Here is a 23212-nt window from a genome sequence, read left to right as displayed (position 1 = left end):
GTTTGGATACATTTGTTCTATTTGTAAGCGCGCACATTTAGTTTACTTATGTATTCATACCACTTCATTACTTTGATTTTTGACTAACCTTTGTCTTTTTATTTCTTACCTGCCATCATCCCTGGGAGTTGCTGGACAAAAGATGGTAGCCAGGGTTTGAAACCATTAAATACAAAGGAGGATAATTGGACCACACCACCACTTCCTGCTGAAGGGGGGGAATGTGTGTTTTCTTTGCTTTAAAAACAAAGTATTTGTATTTAACTAAATATTTAGGGTTTAATGGGGTTTTTTGATTTTCTTCTTTAGTGTTTAGTTTATTAACAAACTAGATTGTACTGCATCGTTTGTGATTTATGATTGTGTTTTGTTTGTTACCCCTCATGTGTCACAATGGTCTGATCAGCCATTATATATACACCCTTGTATGTCATTTCATGTTTAGGTCAATTATGTATGTTTGGGCAGTCATTTGGTTTGTTAAGGTTGCAGTCTGTGCCTGAGTTCAGTTTTGTTTCTTTGACCTATTTTATGAGCTCAACATTTATTAGTCTTGTAAATATAATTTTTGGGGGTTAAATAAATGGAAACTATATTTTTCTAATAATTCCTGGGACGACTCCTGTTTTTCAACTCGGTCCATCACAATTACAAAGGCTTCAGTGAATAAATATGTTTATGAAAACTTTTCGAAGAGCCTAGCGTGCAGGGGCAGACCCTTCCATATCTCCACATTTCTTCTCTCATGCTGTCAGGTATGGCAGTGAGTTAGTAATTTTGTCAGCGGCACTTTAGGGTCACATTCACACTCACCGTGTTAACCATGCACATTCAAAAATGATGCTTACCCAGAGTGTTTAAGTGTGACACTAGGGCCTCAGCATTAGGTGGGAGATAAAGCTAACCTTTTCGCCATCTGCCTCTGTTTTCTGGACTTATCTCTTTCTCCTGTCAGTTTTTCCCTCTCCTGCATCCATCCTCCGATTCCTGCTGGAATGTTTGCTGTTGTTTTTCTGGTCACCATCACAAGAGTAACGATGTTGAATTAAAGTGGCCAAAACTGATTTGAAGTCTCCGAACAAGCAAGTCTGGAGGTGGAACAGCTAAAAAGTGGCCAGTAGTGATCCAGCTGATACAAGGTGAAAAGCTTAAAAAAGCTTACTAATTATTATGATTAGTGACGTCATCTGTTTCGAAATGCCAAAATTAAGCATCATAATTCATTGCACAATTTTCAAAATAGTTGTGAATTCATGTGCTGGACAACAATGCGTGCCTTTTCTTACTGCTCTTGGGGACACAGTCTTCCTCCTGCTCTGCCATGCTTTAGTCACAGAAAATTATCCATTAACAGTTCTGATTTCTGCCCGCTCTTTTTTCTCTGGGCACTTTGTGAAAACAGCTCAGCAGCAGTCGGCCAACTTTGAAGTCGACAGCATTCCTTTCTCAGGCGAGCGCTCAGACTCTAGCAGCCTCCTCAAGAGACACTCTCACCCCCTTAGACAAACTTTAATTAACTTGTGTGTGCAAGTCTGAATCTCCCAGCTTAACCTTTGACACGCTGCTTACCTGCACACTGCCTCTACAAGTGCTCCCCACTTACAAACAAAGACCGCATAAAGACAAGATTAGCTGCTTTGCCGTTGTCTTCTCTGCTCATCTCATTGGAAACGTTGTCAGGGCTCTGAGCCCAAAAGGCCATTCAGTTAACCAGAATCCAGCACTTGAGCCTCCAGACTGGAGTCCAAGGGCCAGCTGGTAGTCCACTCGTAGTTAGCAGTGGCTCAGAGATTTTTGGACCTAACCTTGTAAAACCTCTCATGGTGAATAGAAGTGGAATTATCTTGGGTAAATCCCTGGGCTGGAGCTGAGAATTGTGCTTCTGTGTGTGTGTGTGTGTGAGCTCTGTCTGGCTCCACCATGACTGCCTGAAAGAGGTTTGGACACTTGGATAATTGCTTGGACCTGACGCTGACCATACACACTTCTCCCCCTCACAAAACCATATCCGTTATATCAGATTTGTGTGAGGGTTTTTTTTTCTTTGCATGTGTGCATCTGCCTATGTGTGAATATGTGTGTGTGTGTGTGTGTGTGTGTGTGTGTGTGTGTGTGTGTGTGTGTGTGTTAGCATGTGTGTTTGTGGTCAGAGAAAACTATAGAGAAGACTCATAAACCCTAGAAAGAAAGTCTCTTTGTGAGCTGTGTGCGTGTGTTTCCAAACTACTCCTGACCTCACTTAGGATCCGCTCAGCTGACCACAGTTTTGTGCGTGCGTGCGTGCGTGTGTGTGTGTGTGTGTGTGTGTGTGTGAGCATGGGGAAGTGGCTTTAGGGGAGGCAGCTTTACAACTGACATTGACAAGTCGTTTGGCACTCCAAACCTTCTAGTCCCACCACTGTCCTTGAAACTAGATCAACACGACAGGATATGTCTGCCTCTGTGTGTGTGTCGGATTTTTTCATGTCTCCTGGATCGTTTCCCATTTTTAAACCGCTATTTCACTCTTCATTCTGCTCCACACTCCTTTTTTCTATCGTTGTCCAACCACTTACTTGTGCACTGTACCCAACGCAGTAGCGTTTTCAGAGACGCTGTGCGTGTGTGCGAGAGAGAGAGACGCCGGCCTCATAAAACAAGGCCGGTCTTTTCCAAGCACTTACAGATAATCCCCACAATTAGCCACAAAGGCTGCAAAGCACTTTGATCAGCACAGGGCAATGTGGAACTCCTCACAGATATGCTCTTCTTCCATCGCTATCTATCTCTCCTCCCAGTTGCACTTTAGCAAACTGATATTAGGCACTGCATCTGTTAAGAGGAGGAGGCTCAAACGTCGGAGGCTTCTCTCTTCTTTCTGCTCCTCTTTCTCTGTTTTTTGTATCAGGATGAAACATGGCCCTTTTAATGTCTGGCAGCTTGGGGTTTGTGATTACAGCATGTAAGGCAGCTTGTTTATGGGTTGAGTTACTGTTGAGAGGCAAAGCCAGGCCACACAGATATTCGGCCTTGTTGAGAGGAGTAGAAGGCGAAGAGATGAAAGGAAAAGGGGGCTCGGGAAGAGAGAAAAAGAGGACAGCGATGCGATTGGGATGATAGCAAGCAGAGTGTCTTAGGAAGGCTGTAAAAGAGGGATGTTTTTAACAGCAGGGCTGCTCCATTAAAGTCAAGTTTATCGCTTAAAATTAAGTTAATCTAAAAGTAATTTGCGTTTAATGTAGTAGTGAATGGAGCCTTGAATCCCTGGTGGTTCTGATTTTGTTTACATTATATGATAAGGTCATTTGGTTGGTAGAAGGACTGTTCCCTTTAAAAGGACGACTTTGTTTGAGGTAATACGCTTTTTTCCCTGAGTTATCAAGAGTCGTATAGGAGCACATACTGTGCGCTCTCTGGGTTTTTTAAATGTGTTTAGTGCTGTGTTATGGTCTGTATGGAGAGAGAGGCCTGTATTTGTTGCTACACTGATTACTCATCAAACATCTGCCCAGATGTGTGTTCCCGGTCCTGCAAAGTAGGGCTGGGCCATATCATGCCGTTCACAGTGATACCTGTATAATGTTGGGCGATGATAAGAAAATTAAATATGGCGATAGAATATGGGTGAAACGCGCATGCGCAGTGCCTTTGTTTTCATACGCACACGTCGGAAAAAGCATGGCGGCGATGGAGAATGAGAAGGGCGAAAGCGGCTCGGTGAATGAAACGGATGAACCAGAATGAAACGGATGAACGGAGGGTACTCCGGAACAAACCAGAACTGGTTTGTAAAAATGCTGCAACTTCACTGGTGTGGAGCTGGTTTAGCTTTCGTCCGTCAGATACACAACAAAGCACTATTTTTGGTAGTGCATGCTAGCGGGCCGTCGTTATTACTGTTATTATCGAACCGATTTTCTGTGCTACACGGCGCTCAAAAATCTGTCAAAAAATGTGTTCGTGCGACTTTGCTAAGCTACGAAGCTGCACCGCTTGATGGATTGTCGGAGCATTACGGCTATCGTAGGCGGAGCGATATGTACTGTGCTTCAACATAATATTACTTCATTGTGTGTGTATGATCTCTTTTTATGTTTTGTGCATATTATACATGGTTATGCTGAGGATATGTCGGCCAGTTTCCACTGGAAATGCTTTTTGGTTAAACTGTCAGCGAGGAATTTGCATTTGCACTGTTACATTTTTATATAACTTTAATGCACATAAAAAGCAGCTGCTTGTTTAAGTGAAAACACATTGATGTGTTTTTTTGCACTAATAAAGTTGTGGAGTTGTAAAGTATTTTTTCTCGCCTCACTTATATCGTCAGTTATATCGTTATCGCAGATTTTCAAATATATATCGCGATAAATATTTTGGCCATATTGCCCTGCTCTACTGCAAAGGCCTGTAAAGGTGTTCTGTGGCATCTGACATGAAGATGATGGCAGCAGATGCAGTTGTTGTTGTTGCTGCTGTCGATCAGGCTTCTTTCTGCATATTCACTAAGAACCTGCTCATAGCTGGCAGGTCATCAACATTCCTGGGATCATACCAACAATCTCACCAGTCAATGAACTTTAGTGACATTTTATAGGCTCTTGCCACCTTACAGTTTCCCACACGTACATTGTATTGATTGATGTGTCCTGATGGGGCCTGTTTTTCAAACCCGAACTGGATAAGCAGAAGCTTTCGCTTCTTGTTTTCCCGTGAGTTATTGGTTATGTTGCTGGTACACAGAATGTCCAATTAACACTTCCAAAGACACACAGGAACACACAAGCATGCTCGCACACACCCCACCCCAGAATACACACTTAGATACACTTGTTCACTGGAATGCGCAAACTTCACATCCCACTCAGACGCACACACATTTTCAGGAAAGCAGATTAACTCATACACACATGCAGCCAGCCTTACCAGGGAATATGATGACTCAGTGATGACCCCGCAACATATCTCTCCTCTTTCACACTCCTCTTGTCTGTTTCTCAGCCCTCTTCCCTGGCCGTTCACATAACCCTCCCGGACTCTAGAGGGGGAAGGAAAGGGGGATGAAAGAGGAGGAGGGGAAGTAGATGGGTGGGGAGGGATGAGAAATCAGAAGGAGGGGGTATGATAGGGCAAACAGTGTGTATGCGTGAGTGTGCAGAAATAGCTCAGGGTAAACACAAGCTAGTATGGGAACTTAACCATCTTAGCACTGTGCCACTGTAGAAAGCCCAAAGACCTCTCAGCTGCACATCCCATGCTGCTCTGTGTTTGGTCCAAAACATCTTACCAAGCTGGCATCACCAGTGGTTTAGGTTCTGCCTTTCTAAATGAATGTGTCATTATTAAAAGGTTTTTGGGGACAACACCAGCTAGAGTTAATTTAAGGTTTAACCAACTCTGTTTATACATTTGGAACATACAACTCTAAAACGGGTGTTATAATCTGTCCACTTGTATGCGAGGGTTGGCTCTGGTCCGAGTGATGTACATTTAATAATGACAGTGAGAGTTTCTGTGCAAGAATCTGTCCTCAAGAGATGACGTTACAATGCAGGAACTATGCCTATTAAATACAGGTCGACTAAGTGCTCTGTAGGTGATCTACATGCAATGCTCCAATTCATAAACAAAGATGTAGCCATTTAATTTCAATAATTGCAATCATTTGTAACTGGGACGTGAGTAAAGTAAAACTGCAAACCCATTAACTCACTTTGGTTTCCCAGTATGAGATTGGGATTATCCCCTTCTTCAATCATTTAAGTTCTTCTCTGATTTACTAGTTTTACTGAGGACTGTGAAAACGTTGTGAGGCTTCTCTATAGTTTTCTGTAACTATAAATGGCTTGAATCTGAAAAACCTGTGCGCACCGAGCTTCGATCCACCTGCACTGATTACATAATGATTCTGATGTTGCCTCCTCATATTCCAAATAAGTGAATGCTGCTGGCAGCAACATCACAGTCACAACATAAGACGTGCTGTGTTGCAATCTCTAGTAAACCCAGTGTAATTCCTTTAAACACCCCTCTCCCAACAATTTGCATTCTAAGTAAGAATTCTCCAAAAAATGGACCGTTGGTAAATCTGGCCTTTTGTACCATAGTGTTAATCTAATTAAACAGCAACTCTATAAGAATGCTGGAGAATGAAGGTTGTACTATTTACCAGAATATTCCATACTTTCAGTTTCAATTTGGTCAACTCGGCAAATTCTGATGGCATCACAGGAAAACATGCTGTGACTCATGTATGGATGCATTACATTCAAATGCAGTGGGTATTATGAAGCCTCATTTTCCAGGTGCCAGGTTAATGTTATAAAGGGTCATAATTTAGCGACATCACAATCTTTTAGGTGCTTTAACCAACCAGACAACAAACTTAATAAGATGTAAGAAACCAAACACCCAAACGGAATGGGACATGAGACGGCAGTGAACTGGTGGACAAACTTGTGATTTATTGTGCCAGATTTGTTTTGCTCTCCAACTGGGCTGTTTGGACTGGTGGCTAGTTACAGCTGCGCTACATCAGGCAGCAGCACCAGTGAACATTTCGTGCGTTCAAGTGTTATACCAGCAGTTTCTGATTATAAAAAAACAATATCACAATGCACAATTCAAAGCGCACGAGATAAGCTGTGGATATTGAATGTGTTATGTTTCTAAATATACAGTTGTGCCATATATACAACTGCAACTTGATACAACTGCATACCCATCTTATAGCAGCACGCAGCAGACTAGGACAGACACACACAGACTGTGATATGAACACGCAGAATATTCACCATGTCAATCTTTGTTGTTTTTAGCTCATTCGGCTACACAGACCTTAGTCAACAAGTTTATTAACACGAAGAACCAAACAGACCAGCTCCTCCTTTTATTCAGCGCAGTATGAAGACCCACACTGTTGACTTCGGATCATAATTCATAAAAAAGCATTACCCTGAGGTTTGCTTTGACAAACTTCAAAGTGTGTGTGTATCCATGTCTGTGCTAATTTGTGTCATCTAATAGAACACTGTCCCTCATGCTTCACTATGCAGTGTTGCTAATTCCAGTAAGACAGACCATAATTAGGCTAATGCTTTAGATGATGTGACTACTGTACATCAGACGACTAAGAGGGTGACAGACAGTGACGGGAGACATGGATAGAGTACCACAGCCCTGGGAAAGGACAGATAAGGGAAGCAAGTGGCCGAACTCTGGGTCATTTGGCAAGGAAAGAGAGTCAGAGCTAGCTGGGCATAGCCTTGGGAAAAAGTGAGAATCCCCCGGAGGAAGGCAGCGTTGACCCAGCAGGGAGAGACTTATGGAGCCTGAGCAGGAGAGTTGCGAGTGCTGCTGGGAACTGAGTCCCCAATGTCCTGCCAGGATACTGCCTTCTCCCCCGACCCCTCTGGACACACACACACATATGCACTGTAGCCCTCATCCTGCTTCAGGTCACGGGTTTCTGGGCAGCTTCCCACCGATTAGGTTCCCTTCCTCTCCTCCCTCCATCAGAGAGCCAATAGAAGTGACAGACTGGGACAGATGGATGTTAAAATTAGTTGTGGCTGAACTCTGGCTGTCACTCTCCATCCCACATCTCTTCTTGAGAAATACTGGTGCACTGTCGGCAAGGCCATAATCACAGTCCACGGTGTGTGGCAACAACAATTCTGGAAACCTTTTTCTTTTTCATAGTTTGCTTCCTTTTGCTGGTGAATAGATCCAAAATGAAAAGCACAAACAACATATTATTCTGCCCTGGGCCTCCAGTGTCAGTGCTTCTAGTTACAGGTTGTAGAGGTCCACATCCATATGTTGCAATATCTGCGTCACGTTTTGTATCCATATCGGTCTATTCTGATTCTTCTTTGATCAGATCAAAGCCAATTGTACATACTGTCTGCATGAATATTTTTGTAAATGGTCAGCGTAGTATGGTGCACAGCTTCACAGTGGCCCTTTTGATGTTTATACTGGCACTACTTTTCCTACCATTCACCTAAAGAGTGTTGAACTCCTCCTCTTTCATTATTTTAGGAGAAATGCTGTGTTTCTTGAACAAATAGAGCAGAGGTTCATGCTCCTTTTCACATCTGGGATCACAACAGTCTCAGACATCTAATCTTATCTAGAGTGTTTGCACTTGTGAATGGTACGGCCCATATTATCTGTGTGTTTACTGTCCTTGAGTCTGAACTGTGGGTGAACCTTGTCAAATCTGCTTTTATGATGTGGACCATTTTCATTAAAATGGCTCTCCCCCACCTTCACTCGTAATTAAAAGGCAGTGGGAGACTGGTGGTACCACCTCATATACCAGACCAGACAGTACCTGGCCTGGGGGTTACCACAATGTTTACGCTCCTACGCAGTTACCACACAGGCAGGCATTTAAAGTATATGACTTTTTGTAAGGCTGATGCGGATATTTGGGGTTTTTTCATTGGTATAAGATGGTAATATATTTGTAATTTAACAAATGTATTCATTTTTAGAACGTAATAGATTTGTGGTCACTGTTATATCAGAGGATTTCCTCTTAAAAAGAGCCACTTAAAACAGTTAGTCTGCAAGTTTCCTTAAAAAAAAGTATGATGTGCTGTGGCTCCAGTGGTAGCGCAGGTTGCCTACACCTCATAGCCTCGGTGGTTCGAGCCCTGGCTTCCTCTACATGTGCTGAGGTGCTTCAGTGTGTGTGTTACATAGAGAGAAACTGTTTCAAGTCAGTGTGCAGTGACAGCCTGTGCGCCTTCTTTCAGTGACACTGATAAAAAATTAGTCTGTGCAGTTATAGAGCTAACTGTGGTTAGCCAGGTATGACTTAACTGAACGGGTAGTTTTAAGGTGTTCTCCAGTACTAGGCCCTGAAGGAAGAGACACACCAAAGAAGCGATGAGTTCATCTGTAGTGCCAAAATGCTTGCACCAAGGTCCCGTTCATCTGAAATGAAAAATCCGATGAGAAAAAAGAACATTTTAGTTACCTGAGAGGAAAGTAAAAAATAAAAAAAGAGATAAGAAACTGAAATTATTTTGTGCACTTACAAAACTTACAAAACAACAAAAACGAATAAAGTAAAAAGATGTAAGAAATGCCCTTTGTTATATCAGTACAGTGAGCTTCGTCAGCACAACCTGTCCTGATTTATTGAGACCTTAAAAATTTGACTCAGCTTCCTCCAAAATGTGTACATGTTGTAATAATCTTCCACTAACAAGCACCTTCCATAATATGATAATGATATTATATAATTTATTATGATGTAAAGACTAAAACAATTAAACGAATGAAAACAAACTGAAACGAGCAGAAACACGTGGGAAACTAAATAGAATTAAACTGAACTGAAACTGAAACCTGTGGTTTGCACATTGTTACATATTTACAACAGAATCTTATATGCAAGGATGACATAAAAAAAGAAACTCTGACAAATGCCTTTCGTGTAACAACAGTTTTTTGATGCTCTGCTATGCTGTCGTACTACAGTCCAAACTAGTACGACAGTGCCTTGAACAGTCAGGAGAACATACCAGAAGAAATGATGTCTTCTGCGGTCTTTGTTGACTGGATTTCTCAGTCACACACATGGAGTTATTTTACTGCTGGAGATGTGAAAAATGGAACACCAAAAAAGGAACAACAATAGCCTGAAGTGTTCTCTTCCCCTCTCATCTTTCCACCCTGATTAAATGTTGTCACAGAAGGAGAAAAGCACATTTTCAGCGCTCACGGTTAAACTTAATGTGCCTGTTTAGCCAAGAGAAAACAGCATGTTTCTAAATGGCCAAATTAGCAGGAAGCCATTGATCATCGTTCTTTAAAATGTGTTTCTATTTCCTAAACTCAGTTGTGAGTAAGACACAATTCAGCGCATTCCAGTAGGTCATACAGGAGTCTGTGTAAGTAGTTTCTCGCTGGAAAAGTGGCAGAGCTTTGCGTGGGTAAGCTATTCATTCTGCTGACAGGTTCCACATGTAAAAATCTTCCCCATCCTTAATGATCATGTGAGTTTGTCGTCCTTGTAAAAACACTGCCAGAAACGTCAGGCTTTGGTGTCAGGACCGTAGCGCTGTAGACTGAGGGCTATGATTGAAAGCAGTAAGTTCACACCCTTGCTTTCTGGGCTGTCAAAAGCCATTATGTGCTGAAGAGTATGGAACAGCTGCAGGAGATAATTGAGACTGTACGACTTTATGGCAATCACAATTAGAATGTCTGAAAGTGTTAAAGTATTTAAGCACGGGTTTGGTTTGCTGCGCGCAGGAAAGAAATCCGGCATGTGTCTGAAATGGGTGCTGTGACTAATACTTCAGGACCAATATGTAAACAAACTAAATGCATGTGTACTTAGTTACAAATGTAGCATAGGCACACATGCTTACTATCTGATCTTACTCAGAGCTTGTGTCACACAGGATTAACTGGATTCCAGGGGAACATTGTTTGCACAGACTGATAAGGAACAAGCTCGCTGTGCTTCATCAGACCATCTGATCACTGAAAGAGGATGTAAAAATGACATCGGGTCAGACTTTGGCTTTCATCAAAACCTTAGCCACTATAACAACAATGTTAGTTTGAACTAAGGGGGTTTAAATGCAACTGTACGTGAATGTGCGCTGATTTCACTGCAGATCAAAGAAACACAGTTTGCGAAATAACAGGGACGTGGCCTTTTCTGTTTGGGTGTCGGATTGAGTCAAAAGACCCCCTGAAAGGTCCATTACATGCTCATGGCGTGCACACAGGTAAAGGGTCTTGCCTTTAGTTGGTGGGGCTTCCTGTCTCTGAGTGTGTGTATTTAGGCAGTTCTGAGTAGATAATGGCCCTGGGAGGCTGAACTGTGGTGGTGTAATGGAGACAGATAACCAGCTTCACTGTAAACACCTGTCCTTGCAGTGTGATTCATGTTATACACACGTGTGGACGCACACACACACACACACACACGCATAAAGGTGTTGGAGTCTGCTTGTTGTGTCTTTCCATTATCTCTTAATGTGTGACTTTTGGTTGTTTCAGAACCAAGTGTACATTCACAGGCACTGTGAATGTTAGTAGCGCAGGCGGCTGACTGCCTAGATACAAAACCAAATACCTAGAGTGGGTACTTGACAATAATGTATCGTAAAAGGATCCTCCTTAAGGGCCTAAACACACATGTTTACATGCATTTTTCTCTTTGACCTAATAGGATGTTAGAGCAACCAATCTCCTTTTTTTCAAATATAGTGTGTTCATTGGATTGTCTGTAGGCCGGCCATGGATATATGGGTGTACTGTGGATTTTTGAAAGCATACATGTATTTTGTAATATTTTTACATCATTATTATTTTTGATCAAACCTTAGGTGTATTTCAATACTATTATTACTCACTTATCATTTTAAACACTTTCTGTTGTGTTTATTCTAAAGTAATGTAACATTTTGTATAAAATCCCGTCTTTAATGGACCACGTATCTCTAAAAAACTACATTTAATCATCTTAGAAACACCGGCCTACAACTTTAAAATGCATCACAGCTGAAGTCAAAGCCTTGAGCACTGGGCGATGTGGCTATCTGCCAAAATATTAATGGAAAATAAAGTGTTATATCAGCAAAACAGTGGATTAAACTTTGTACATTCATTCAAAGTAGTGATTTCTCACATATGCTAATCTGAGCCTGCAATGGTTCATTAAACCAGACGTGGCAGGTGTTCCCGTCTCCATCGTCAAAGCTTTAACGTACGAAACAAGTAATTCAAGTTTCTTACGTTGGCCGAGGTGGTTACTAAGCGAAAGCTCATTTGCTGCGATGATAAATGAGCGATCATCTACTTGCTGATGCTAGCTGTGTTTCCACACAGAGTGCAGATGGTAGCTGAAGTCAGAGCAGTGAAAGCAGACCCAGTGGCAGCCTGCCTAACACGCTAGTTTCCCATCAGTCTGCTGTCAAAGACGAGTCTTTTGCGCATGTGCAAAACGCCAAAAAAAAAAAACCTGCTGGCCTCTCGGCTTGACAAGATTACAGTAAATGAGCGCTGCTTGCCTTGCTTGCTGTGACAGGATGCCAGTGATTGTAATGAAATTGTTTTCCTTGCAAGGTTTTTTTTGGTTCTGTTGTTTTGATGATATAAAAAAAAACCTAATTTTCCATAAATTGTTTCTTACATTGTTTTAAAATAATTTCTCGATGTAGAACTTTTCTATTCTGACATCATGCAGACATTTAGATGCCTTTCATTTCTGTGTCTGGTATTCATTTGGTTAAGCAATGGGCACATGTGGTTTGGTTGCATGCACTACTGTGCAACTGAGACACTCATGCCTGGTTCTATGCACATGACTTTCCGTGTGTGTGTGTGTGTGTGTGTGTGTGTGTGTGTGTGTGTGTGTGTGTGTGTGTGTGTGTGTGTGTGTGTGTGGACGCCAGGCTGTCTCCAATGGAGGAGGCCCAGTGTGTCAGTGCGGAGGTGGAAGGGGAGAGCTGGGCTAGTCTCTATAAATCAGGCCAGATTACAGAGGCAGAGAGGCCTGCAACTCCCCTCCACTACCCAGCCTTCTCTGCTTTATGTCAGCCGACACACACACCACTACTGTATGGTTTAATAGACGCTGTTCTAGCACCAGATACCTTGGTAGACAGACGTCGTCTTAGGCCTCGCACTATGCTTTTCTATTGTAGATGACTGTGTTGTTAACACTCTCTGTAGGGTTGTGCTTGATATGGTGTTCCCATGCAGCACAGCTATATTTAAGTTTGAGATAAGAGGCAGTGGTAATTGTTAAGCGTCACAAAATAGTAAGCACCTTTTTTAAGATGTTTATACTGTAGAGATTTTAATAGTCAGAGAAGGAGAAACTTGGCAGAGAAAGTGCACTGACAGTAGCCCACAGAGCCGGCTGAATGCAGCCACAGGACATGTTATGTTTTGATTAGGAGTGAAGCCACATTCGCAGACATTCACGACTCGACGTGATTGGCTATGATGTATTTGTATGTCTTTATTCCTGCTGTGATTAAAGGAAACGTTGCTGACACTGACTTTGGAAAACATGCCGATCACCGAGGCAAGTTAAAGGACTGAATCGTGGAAACAAAAGAAACACATACTTGCAAATTACTGCATGTAGCGAGCAACAAGTAACTGTGATATATTCTTCATGTAAGCCAGAAGTAACCAGTTTTTCTTAGACACACGTTTATTGCCTGGTGTAAGTCACAATCATACAGAAGAGCTAAAATCTAACATTGTTGCTACAACTTGATTGCAGCATAGAGTTTGGATGTGGCAAGTGAGGATCACTACACAGAAAAATAATTACTTTTGCTGTTAGTGAGCATTATGACAACCACCTACTGGTATAAAAAAAGAAACTAGAATTGGTGTTAGATGACAGACTTGAAGTCTTATCTGGTTCTTGTTGTTTTAGGACTGCTTTTTCTCTTTTTCTTCATTGCTGTTTGGTTAGCTTCGAGGGAGATAACCAGTTTTCTCAGTCTTTCAAAAACAAATCCACGTCCACAGTGTTATCCATGTCATCCAGTGTTATCTCGCAGACCACTGCACATTAAAAATAAAGCTGATAGGGTACGTTGCGTCTTACTATTTTTTCTGTTATGTTTTGTTTTTATTCTTGTGTGTTCTTGTTCTGTTGCTATCCCAATTTTTTATACAGGACCTTTAAGGGTTTTATAGATTATTATTGCCAAACCTCGGCTCCTCCTAAGAAACTGAAGCTGTATGGGCTCACTACTTTTTTTCCCAGTCCCAGAGCCTCAATGAAAGCCCTGATGGAGCTTTTTACAAGCAGCTCATGCTACCTCCTGACACAAGGAGTATGTAGTTTATTCATCATGGACATCTTTATTCTGCTATAATAATTTGTCTTGCAGCCACTTAGCGGTCACGGCTGTATTTGAAGTTTTTCTAAATCAAGTCTGTCTCGGGATCTTGGCTTTTGATCTTCGGGCAGGGCTTTTAATGTGTCCATTCTTCATCTCTGACACCAAGAGTGATTATTTGTTATGTTTTCAGTAGCCCTATCGTTCGGGCAGCTCGGTTCGCCCGTCTATATAATCCCCTCCAAAACCTTCCGATGTAAAATAATGGTTTTCGTGTTTTTCTTTCCTATTTTTGGGCAAGGAAAGCTTGCAATATGATGTTATGGCCGTCCAGCACTTTCTCTCTGTTCTCTCTCACCATAGTTTGGAATTTAATTGTGTTTTGACAACTCTTTTCCATAGCTGGCCCAATTATAGCCTACAGTTGGGCTGGTAATGATAGTTGTTAATGGGGTGAAAAATGGACGTGCATCTCTGACAGAAACCATAAGCAGATCCTTTGAAAGGAGCCAAGGAAAGCACAAGCAGGAATGACCCAGCAGTGCTCCCGTCCTCGTAAGGCCTTTATATAGCATGCGAGGCTCCTAGCATCTCCTACAAGGCTTTTACTGGCCTCTTATGTGTGTAAGGCAGCTATATGGTCAGTATTAAAACATCAGAGCAGTCAGTAGCAACGTCAGGGCTACTGTACGAGGCCATGGGAATGGCTGACCCATCGCACACACACACACAGACACACTTTTCGAAATGTCGTCAAATTTCTCACGCTTTTTTCTCTTCCTTTCCGCTTGCCACTCCTCCTCCTCCTCCTCCTCCTCCACAGCCTCCTTTTTTCCCCTCATTTCTCTTTTCGCAGGGAAAGTATTGATCGGCCTCTTCCCAAAGTTATTTTTAATCAAAGATAAACAAGGAATCCACATTTCCTTGGGAGACGAGGGGTTGCTTGAAGTGTCCTGCTCTTTCTTACAGTTTTCTTTATGCTCGAGGGAGGTGCCGAACGGGAGAGATAGAGCAAGAAAGTCGAGCGCGCTCGTCACATGAGCGGGGGCGGGTCCGACGGGTGTTTAGAGAATAGCACAAGTGCCACCAAAGAGTGGGAGACGTGGGAAGTCCGGCTTTAGTCTCAGTTAGTTGTAGCACATCCTATTATTATCCCCTGGACTGTGTGACAAAGCTGACCAGAAGAGACCCCAAACACACACACACACACTTAGCTAGACTTCTCCCCTCTCACACAAACACAGGCCAGGCCATTCCCAAGTCTTATTTCTTCTGGACTTATGGGAACACTTAAATTTAGCCCTGGCAGGGAGTGCAGGCATAATAATCAAAGCCCTTGTCACCAGGCTCTCAGTGCTAGGTGGTCTCGCTGCTCCTGAGGGAAGTTCTCACCCAGTGGAAAGCATACTTCCTCCTTGGCACACTTGGGTCCTCTAATTATTGGGGGGGGGGGTTATGCTAATGCTCATACTTTTACAAGCTAACATGATTGACACCTGTGGAACACACCCTAAAAGTATAATTATAGTAGTAATAACAAATTTAATCATGTTGTTGCTTTTTCCTACCATCAGTATGATGGGCCCGCGCTCCTTCGTGGTCGTGGCTGACTTTGGAGTTCAGATATTACTACTTTATTTAGCTCAATAATAGTTTCTAAACAAATGCAATGGCCCTTGTTTACTAATGTGTGCATGTAAGTCTTCTTACCCTGCGTAAAAACAAGAAAATCTGAATGCCACACCACCACTTTTCTATATAAGGAAATACTTTTACCTCCCGGTGGGAGTGGAAATGAATTTGCAAGAAACTAATAAAAGTCAGACTAAAGAAACCGAGACAACTGTGTCCAAAGAAGAAGCCAGAAAAGCCACAGCTTGTTTTTTAAAGAAGATAAAAAGTAGCAAGAATCAAGGTGAAATAGCAGAGATTCTGAATATTGTTTCCCTTGAGACAATCAGTGTGGTGCAATTTTAAAAAAAATGTCGATATGAAAAAAGACCGACTATGACAAGCAGCGTGTGATCTGTCAGTCTGAGGCAAGAAACTCACTGCAGTGATGAGAAAAGTCCAGATACTCCAACATCTGTGAATTAGACATTAGAGGGTACGTGATGACATCCAGTAATAACGTGTCATTTTGAATCAAATCTAATTTAACATGAGGTGAGATAACGAATACTAGGAAATGTGTAAAGATTCCTCTGAGTTTTTGTGTCAGATTGAAGTTATAAATTCACAAAAATAAAGATAATTTTTTTAGCAAATACTAGGGGTGGGGGAAAAAATCGATACTGTGCAGTATCGTGATATTTTGTTTGCTAATAATGTATCGATGCAGGGACAGCAGAAATCGATATTTTGTTACAAAAAAGGTTTTTGTGCTCTGACTTCAGAGCATGTTGATCCTTTTTCTGAGCAAGAATCCTGACATTCCTTCACTGTCCAAATGTGTTTAACTTGTTTTTGGCAGCAATAAACATGACAGTTTACTTATTTTAATTTAAGACATGTTTTATTTTAATTAAGTTTAAAACTTTTTTATTTAATGTAAAATTATATTTTGTTTTAATTTACTTTCAAATTCTTCAGTTGCTGAAGGGGCTGCATAGTTTTCATAAATTGCATAGTTCAGAATAGCTATAATTGTACCAGATGGTTGCATTCAGTTAAGTTGGACTAGACTGTAATACAAACCGTTCAGTTTGTCAACAATAAAACTGAAATGAGAGAAAGACTGAGTGTGAGACTTTGATATTAGATAAAATGAATATTGATAAAGTTTACCTTTATGTACAGAATCTGAATATCGCAAAATATTTTAAAAAATTGCAATAATATCGTATCGTGCGTTAAGTATTGTGATAATATCGTATCGTGGGATGTATGGTGATTCCCACCTCTAGCAAATACCCTCAGAATCTGTTATTATTTATCTCTTTACTCTGGGAAGGAGAATTATTTAGGAACATTGAATATGGCTGCTATAGACTGGTTATCACTTCCTTAAATTATCGGGTCATTCTAAAACAATCACATTTTAGATTCAGAGTGTTTCTGACTCGCTTCAAATTTCTTTCTGGTTTCTGGATACTTTCATACACTGTAACCATTGGCCATATTATTTAAGCAACATCTCTGTTGTAACATGATTTTGTTACTTTGTTTTTGGTAATCTGTGCTTCTGTCCATCATCCTAACTTAGCCACAGGGAGCTGGAGCCTAGCCCAGCTGACATTAGGCAAGAGGTATCCCAGACAAGTTGCCAGTCCATTACAGAGGGGTCATATTTATTAATGGGTAAATTCAATGAGTAACAGCTGACTTCAAGTCACAACTACCAACAAAAAACTCCAACAACTCGTAAAGTTGCCACGAGCGATGACAACGACTTGTAAAATCAGTCGACTACTATTAAAGGCTGGGGATACTTTACCCTCGTGTTTGGCTGTGTCTCTGTGTGTACTCGCAATCGAGTGTTAATGTTATTCATCGTGTAACAACCCCCAGGAGGTCAAAGGTGATGAGGTGCTAAGAAGTTCTTTGACACTTGACACAAACACACACACTGGCTGCTGTGGCTCCCCGCAGAGCAGGACTGTCACCACCTGGAGTGAAGAACTAATTAGCCTGTGATCTGTGACATAACCCGTGCTCGTGTACAGATGAATGCATGTCTGCATTATTTTGCCTCCTAACTGTTCTCTTTTCTCTTTTCCATGTGGTCCTGCTGATGACGTGGGATGGATTCTAACAGGTCAGTGTTCTTTCATTTTATGAGATTACCAAATGAAATTGACGGCGAGGTCTCTGTGAAATCCCTTTGAAACGGAGAGGTCGTGAGGCTGCCCTTTAATTGTGCTTTTAATGGTGACCCCTTGGTGCCCCAGTGTAAATAAAAGTGTCAGACAATAAAGCCATCACGCCAATGCCACTATTATCAAATAATGCTTAAAGCCTTTATGTTTATGTTTTAGACGACCTCTTGCTGCGTTATTACCTGACACTTCACGTTTCAGAAAGAAATTTCCTGTATTAACTTCTCAGAGTTGCAAAGACCAGGGTCCACATTTCTTTATCTCTGCATTGCTGAGGCAGTGAGCAAGAAGACAATAAGTATTATGTTGTTTCTTAGCTTCATTTTGTACATATATATTATATTATGCTCAGTTTCTTAATATTTTACTATGAAATCAATAAAATGCTGTTCAGTTATTCACCTTAACGTAAGCAGAGTTTCAATCACTGGAGCGCTGGGAACGCCCGCCTTCCCCGTGTCCTCAATGATGGCTACACCCCTGCTGTTAGTAATATTTACTAAAGTGTATAAAAACAATAGACAGTTTCTACTGGCAGCTTTGGTCAAACTGAGTGTGCAAAGCACAGATGTAAGTCGGCAGGTACAGTATTTAAATCCCTGTGCTGGTGATGTCATTCGTGCACATTCCCACAACATGAGCAGCGTTGCGTGTTCTTCTAGGCGCATATAGCTTTATTGCTCCATTCGTCACTGCCAGTATTTCGGGGGGGTTTTCACACTCCCAAGGTGAATAGGAATGAGTGATGGCCAATAGGCTCAGCTTTCTTCAATCTTCCTCTTCTCCCTCTATTCCGTGAGAAACTCAGGGAGGATGAGGGAAGTGGGGCTCCTCATCAATCCATCCACAGAGAGAGAGAGTGACGGGGTTCTGAGGAAGAGAAGGTGTGGGAGGCTCGGTTTAGCCAAGGGGAGTCCCAGCAGCGATCCACGCACACGCGCACACACGTACACGTACGCAGAGGAAGAATAACACCCATATATCTGGCGCGTCAACAACCGGCCTCTGTTTGCACAGCGCTGACACCGGCACAGCCAAACTGCTACTGGAGTTTCTCATCACACGTTCGGTGCTGTTTGTGTGTGTAGGTGCACAACCGGGCGCTTTGATTCTGTGTGTGTTGGCACGCATTTCCATCTGTATTTGTTTTTCACGAGCACAAGTGTTGGCTGCCCCCAGGTGTGTGTGCGTGAGAGCGTGCACGCGTGCCAGATGGCAAAGTGGATCTGTCCACATCGGTCCACACTGGAATATTGTCATAGCCACAGTAGGGAGTTCTTTTGTGCATATGGTTGTTTGGAGTTATTTTATTTAATGCTGTTTGAAATATTTTTTTGTCTCTTTCTGTCAAATATACGCAACTAATACATATTTGCAAACCTTGACACCAACACCGTCTTCACTACCACTTTAACTGGGAATCGCACTAACTCGTGCTGTGTTGCCCACAGTACCAGACTGTGCAGTCCTAGATAAACTGCGGTCCAGTTTAAAAACGTGTCCGTCAATCAGTCTCTGGTTTTTTATCCACTTCTGTCTAAGCAGAGTGTTTTTTCGCCACTTTTGCTAACTTTTGTTTAGTTTGCTGGATTGACTTAAAGTGCAACCATCAGGAGTCTTAAATTCACGACTCTGGTGAGTGAAATCCTTCTAGTGAAAATATCTGAATCTGTCACTGATGCTTTTGTCCCGCCCCCTTTGACAGCTTTGCTTCAATGCAAACATTGTGCCACAAGCTGTGTCCGTCTTCTCATTTAGTTTTGTTTTTGCCGAGACCGTCTCCTTTTTTCGGTATGATGAACGATCAGCAGCTAATCTTCTGTTGGTCTCTCTTTCTCTAACTGGACTGCTGCCCACCTCTCCTCTGTGCGGATTTAGCAAACTACAGATCTCCCGATTGGAGGCGAGATTGCCTTTTTGACAGATGAGGTGGAAACGTCTGCTTTTTTTCCTGAGAAGTATTAAGTCTGGTATGTTTTGTGCACTTTGCATGCAAAGAATTTGGCTCTAGTTTGTGGATAACATCCAGAGCTACTGAGCCTTTTCTTCTTCGAAATTCTGTGAAGTGCAATGAATACTTCAGTTGAAGATCTTGCAAAGTCATCCCCTTCGAGGCTGCGAGAAGGAACTCTGTAACTTATTGCCCTTAAAAAAAGAAATCACTTAGCTCTCTGTTTGATCTCCTTTGTGAAATATGCCGCCAGACAGCGTTTCACATAATCCCGCGCCGTTCGTAGCCGACGACGGGCCTTATGACTGCAGTAAATTACAAAATGGCCGACCTAAGCAGAGGAGCTAGAAAAGTAGAAGAAGAGGGAGGGAAAGGATGGCAAAAACACACTTTGGTAAACTAGCGTCTCCCCCACCTCTGCTCCAGCTCCCTGGGATCAAACAAGAGGGAGGATTTGGACGAGTAAATCATTTCCTTCAAGTGGTGAACTCTCAGGGCCAGCAGAATGAGTCAGACGTGTGTGTTCATATCAAGTGGAGGCATCGCAGTAACACTTTGCCAGAAAGCCTTTCTGCTTTTCTCTCACACTCTTCCTCAAATGATGGAAAATGTTGGACTTTGAAGTTCCGATAAGGAAAATTCATCACATTCTCTCTGGCTGCCTTTGCTGGTGAAACCATTACGTCTACCGATGTTTATTGGGCGGTGCCCCGAGTCACCGAGTAGAAAAACATCCTTTCATCTTACCAAAGAAAAATTATTAGCCAAGCGTTTCAAAACCCTTTGGCACAATGCTCCGCATTCATTTATTATTAACCTTCGAGGCTAAAAAGGAAGGGTTACGCTAATTTAGTTTGTATTTTTAAGGGGATTTTTCTGCACGTGAGCAAAAATGTGAGGTCGTAATTAATTAAGGTAACAGAGAGGTTTAGAAAACAGCTGCATCCTCACCTGTAGCAGGAACATTGTATCCAAGTCTGATTGTTGATTCGTGGCCTCACTCTGACATTTGGCAGAGATTCCCCTCCCTGTCTGCGAATCACTGCGGCTAATATTACAGTCACTCTGAAGATTGAACTTGTGACATTTATAGCCGTGCTGTGATATTATTGTACCAGTGTGTTCAGAGCAACCCCTCCTTTGGAAACAGCCCCTGTTTTTGCTTTTACAGCTTCACCTAGCACTTCTGCCCATCTTATAAAACTCCCTGCGTTTGCGTGTGAGCGTGTCAGATGTGGGAATGTTTTATCTTTCCTCAGTTATCCTTTTTCACTTAATGACTATTCCTCTGGACGCCACAGCCAGACGTTGTGTTAAAAGTTTCCTCCTCTGAGGTGTAATGCAATCTCGCCACGGTCAAAGAGCCTGACAGGGCTGGAGACACTGGTGTGTGTGCGTGTGTCAGTAAGACTGGGGCCTGTCACTATGTGCTCGGCAAAGCAGTAGCAGTGTGTCCACGGCGCAGTACTTTGACTCCATGCGTTTGTGTTGCTTTGTTTAATCTTGCTTACCTGCAAGTGTGTGTGTGTGCGCGCGTGTGTGTGTTTCTGGTTTGAGGTTATTGTGAGCGCCGGGTGAAAAGAAGCAGAGCCTGGATCTGCTTTCTATCACACCGATCTGCTGAGGGCCAGAAAAGACCCGACTTCTCACACACAAACAGGCGCACACACCTATTCATGCACGGTTGATTAAACCAGCCAATAGTCAAACAGAACAAGAAGGCACGACTAAAACTCGCTGGGCTGCACATGCAGGGCACAAACACTCCAGCAGCACCTGGTGTAAAAATAGATTTCACGCAGTGTTGTTTTGTAATCTGCAATAATCCCAAAACAATCCATACTAAGAAATATCTGCAAGTCTCACACAGCGTTGTACATCAAATCCATACAATTAGTCTATTCATCCGTTTTAGTCGTGAATTTTGAATTATGTTTTCATTTTATAAACTTTTAGTATAATATCTAAAATCTAAATCTTTAATTAATTAACTTAAATTATGTTAATGAATTGAACTTGTCTGAAAGATGTGGCAAAATGACAGGAAGTAAATGTTACTTTCCCTCGCTGTGTTTCCATAAAAGTTAAGCACATCTTCAGAAATGACATTAAAACTTGTGTGACAGGCATCACAGGGTGCTTTCTTTACTTGCTCGTTTGCAGCTTGAGGGCATTGATTACATCATATGTAATGGATCAGAAATCATAAAAATGCTTGTTTTCATATCTCAAAGTGAGGGTGGTTTTCAGATAAATAGCAGAAGGAATGTGCTGAATTTTGGCATTACGTGCTCATAATCTTGTCATAAAATTGATGAAACTGAAAGCGTATGACTTCTGTCATTCACTTAACGGGCTCTACACATCACTGCCATGCCACACAGACACAAAGCCTGTAATAAACATGTCATGGGAGGCTACTCAGCTAACCACCAACAGTATGTGAAGGAGCGAGTTAGAAAACTTCTAAATCTAAAAACTAGGATCATGTAATAAACATGTCCCTGTGACTGTGGTTACCATACAACACGTAATCAAGTCTAAATAATAGAGCAGTCCTTGCAGGGCACATTTAGAACTCATATAATGTACAATAGAAAAATTCATGTCTGACTTTAAAATACAGCCTAGTGATGTCACAGCTGGTAAAATTCTTGCATTAATTATGATTTGAAAGTTTTGGCTGTAAAAATGTTGTTTTCTCTTCTCTCTTTAATGCAACTGCATCTCAAAAAGTTTTATTACTTAAAATGTATATTTCAGCCCTTGTGTTTTTAACAGGGTAGATCAACAGTAATGAAATATGATTTGTGTTTGTTTGTCTGTGTGTTTCTGCACTTGTGGCATAGAGTGGTCATGCTTCTCCCTGCTTCATCGTTGCAGCAAAGATTTGTAGAGATGCTGCAAATCCCCCAGCTGACCACTCCTGACTGGTCTAACTGGACTTGTTAAGCTTACAGTATAATATGCCTTGTGGTTACTGTTGCGGTGATTTGATGTGAATAAACCTGAAAGGTTTGTCAGCCGGAAGACGCAGATTTTTGTCACATTTGTGTCTATTTTTTGTTTTTTGTTTATTTGTAAGCAAACACTTCTATGGCTCGCTAAAGCTGACTTTGCTCTTTGGTCTGTGCTGGCTCTCACGTTCACATGCGCTTCACCCTCTTGCTTCTTGACTCTCTGCGAGCTGTAAGCCTCCAAACTAACCAAAACAATGCAGACAACAAGTACCAAACAAGTGTGTTGATCTTGAAGTATTTCAGTTTTTCAACGTAAAATTCCTGGAAAACTGTCGTGCTATCATCTAGTGAGTATTAAGGACTTTCTTAACAAACAGCAACAGATGAAGATGTGCTGAGCAGCTGTGGAAATAGAGCCATCACACGAGTCGTAGGCAGGGCGCTGAGAGCTCAGTGCTATCTTCTCTCATCAGAATTGGCTATGAAAGGGTCAGCATGTGTGCTCTCCTGCCAATATTTCACTATATGTGTTCACGCTGTTTTGCAGATACAGGGGTAAAATTGTCAGACCCTTTCACCCTCATGTGTTATAAGTCCCATTAATAGCACACTGATCCGCATAAGCTGTGTTGACCCCATAATGTTCTCCCTAGTGGGTGCTCG

The 23212-nt window shown here is 42.0% G+C and overlaps 1 protein-coding gene across 5 annotated transcripts in view; it reads left to right on the top strand.

The window, feature by feature from the left end:
• The window catches only part of bcas3 (BCAS3 microtubule associated cell migration factor), a 315169-nt gene that overhangs the window by 222350 nt on the left and 69607 nt on the right, over positions 1 to 23212 (top strand). The window contains exon 23 of one of the 5 annotated variants that reach the window (XM_026193353.1): positions 17578 to 17914. The exons of the other annotated variants lie outside the window; for them this stretch is intronic. Within the exon in view, the coding sequence (XP_026049138.1) occupies positions 17578 to 17600 (23 nt within the window). The 3' untranslated portion in view covers positions 17601 to 17914. Of the gene's footprint in view, positions 1 to 17577; positions 17915 to 23212 lie in introns of those variants that run through there. 5 annotated transcript variants of the gene reach the window in all.

Source organism: Astatotilapia calliptera, chromosome 14 (genome assembly GCF_900246225.1).
Source record: "Astatotilapia calliptera chromosome 14, fAstCal1.2, whole genome shotgun sequence".
Classification (NCBI taxonomy): domain Eukaryota; kingdom Metazoa; phylum Chordata; class Actinopteri; order Cichliformes; family Cichlidae; genus Astatotilapia; species Astatotilapia calliptera.
The sequence above is the reverse complement of the archived record's forward strand: the minus strand, read 5'-3'. Positions and strand labels throughout refer to the sequence as shown.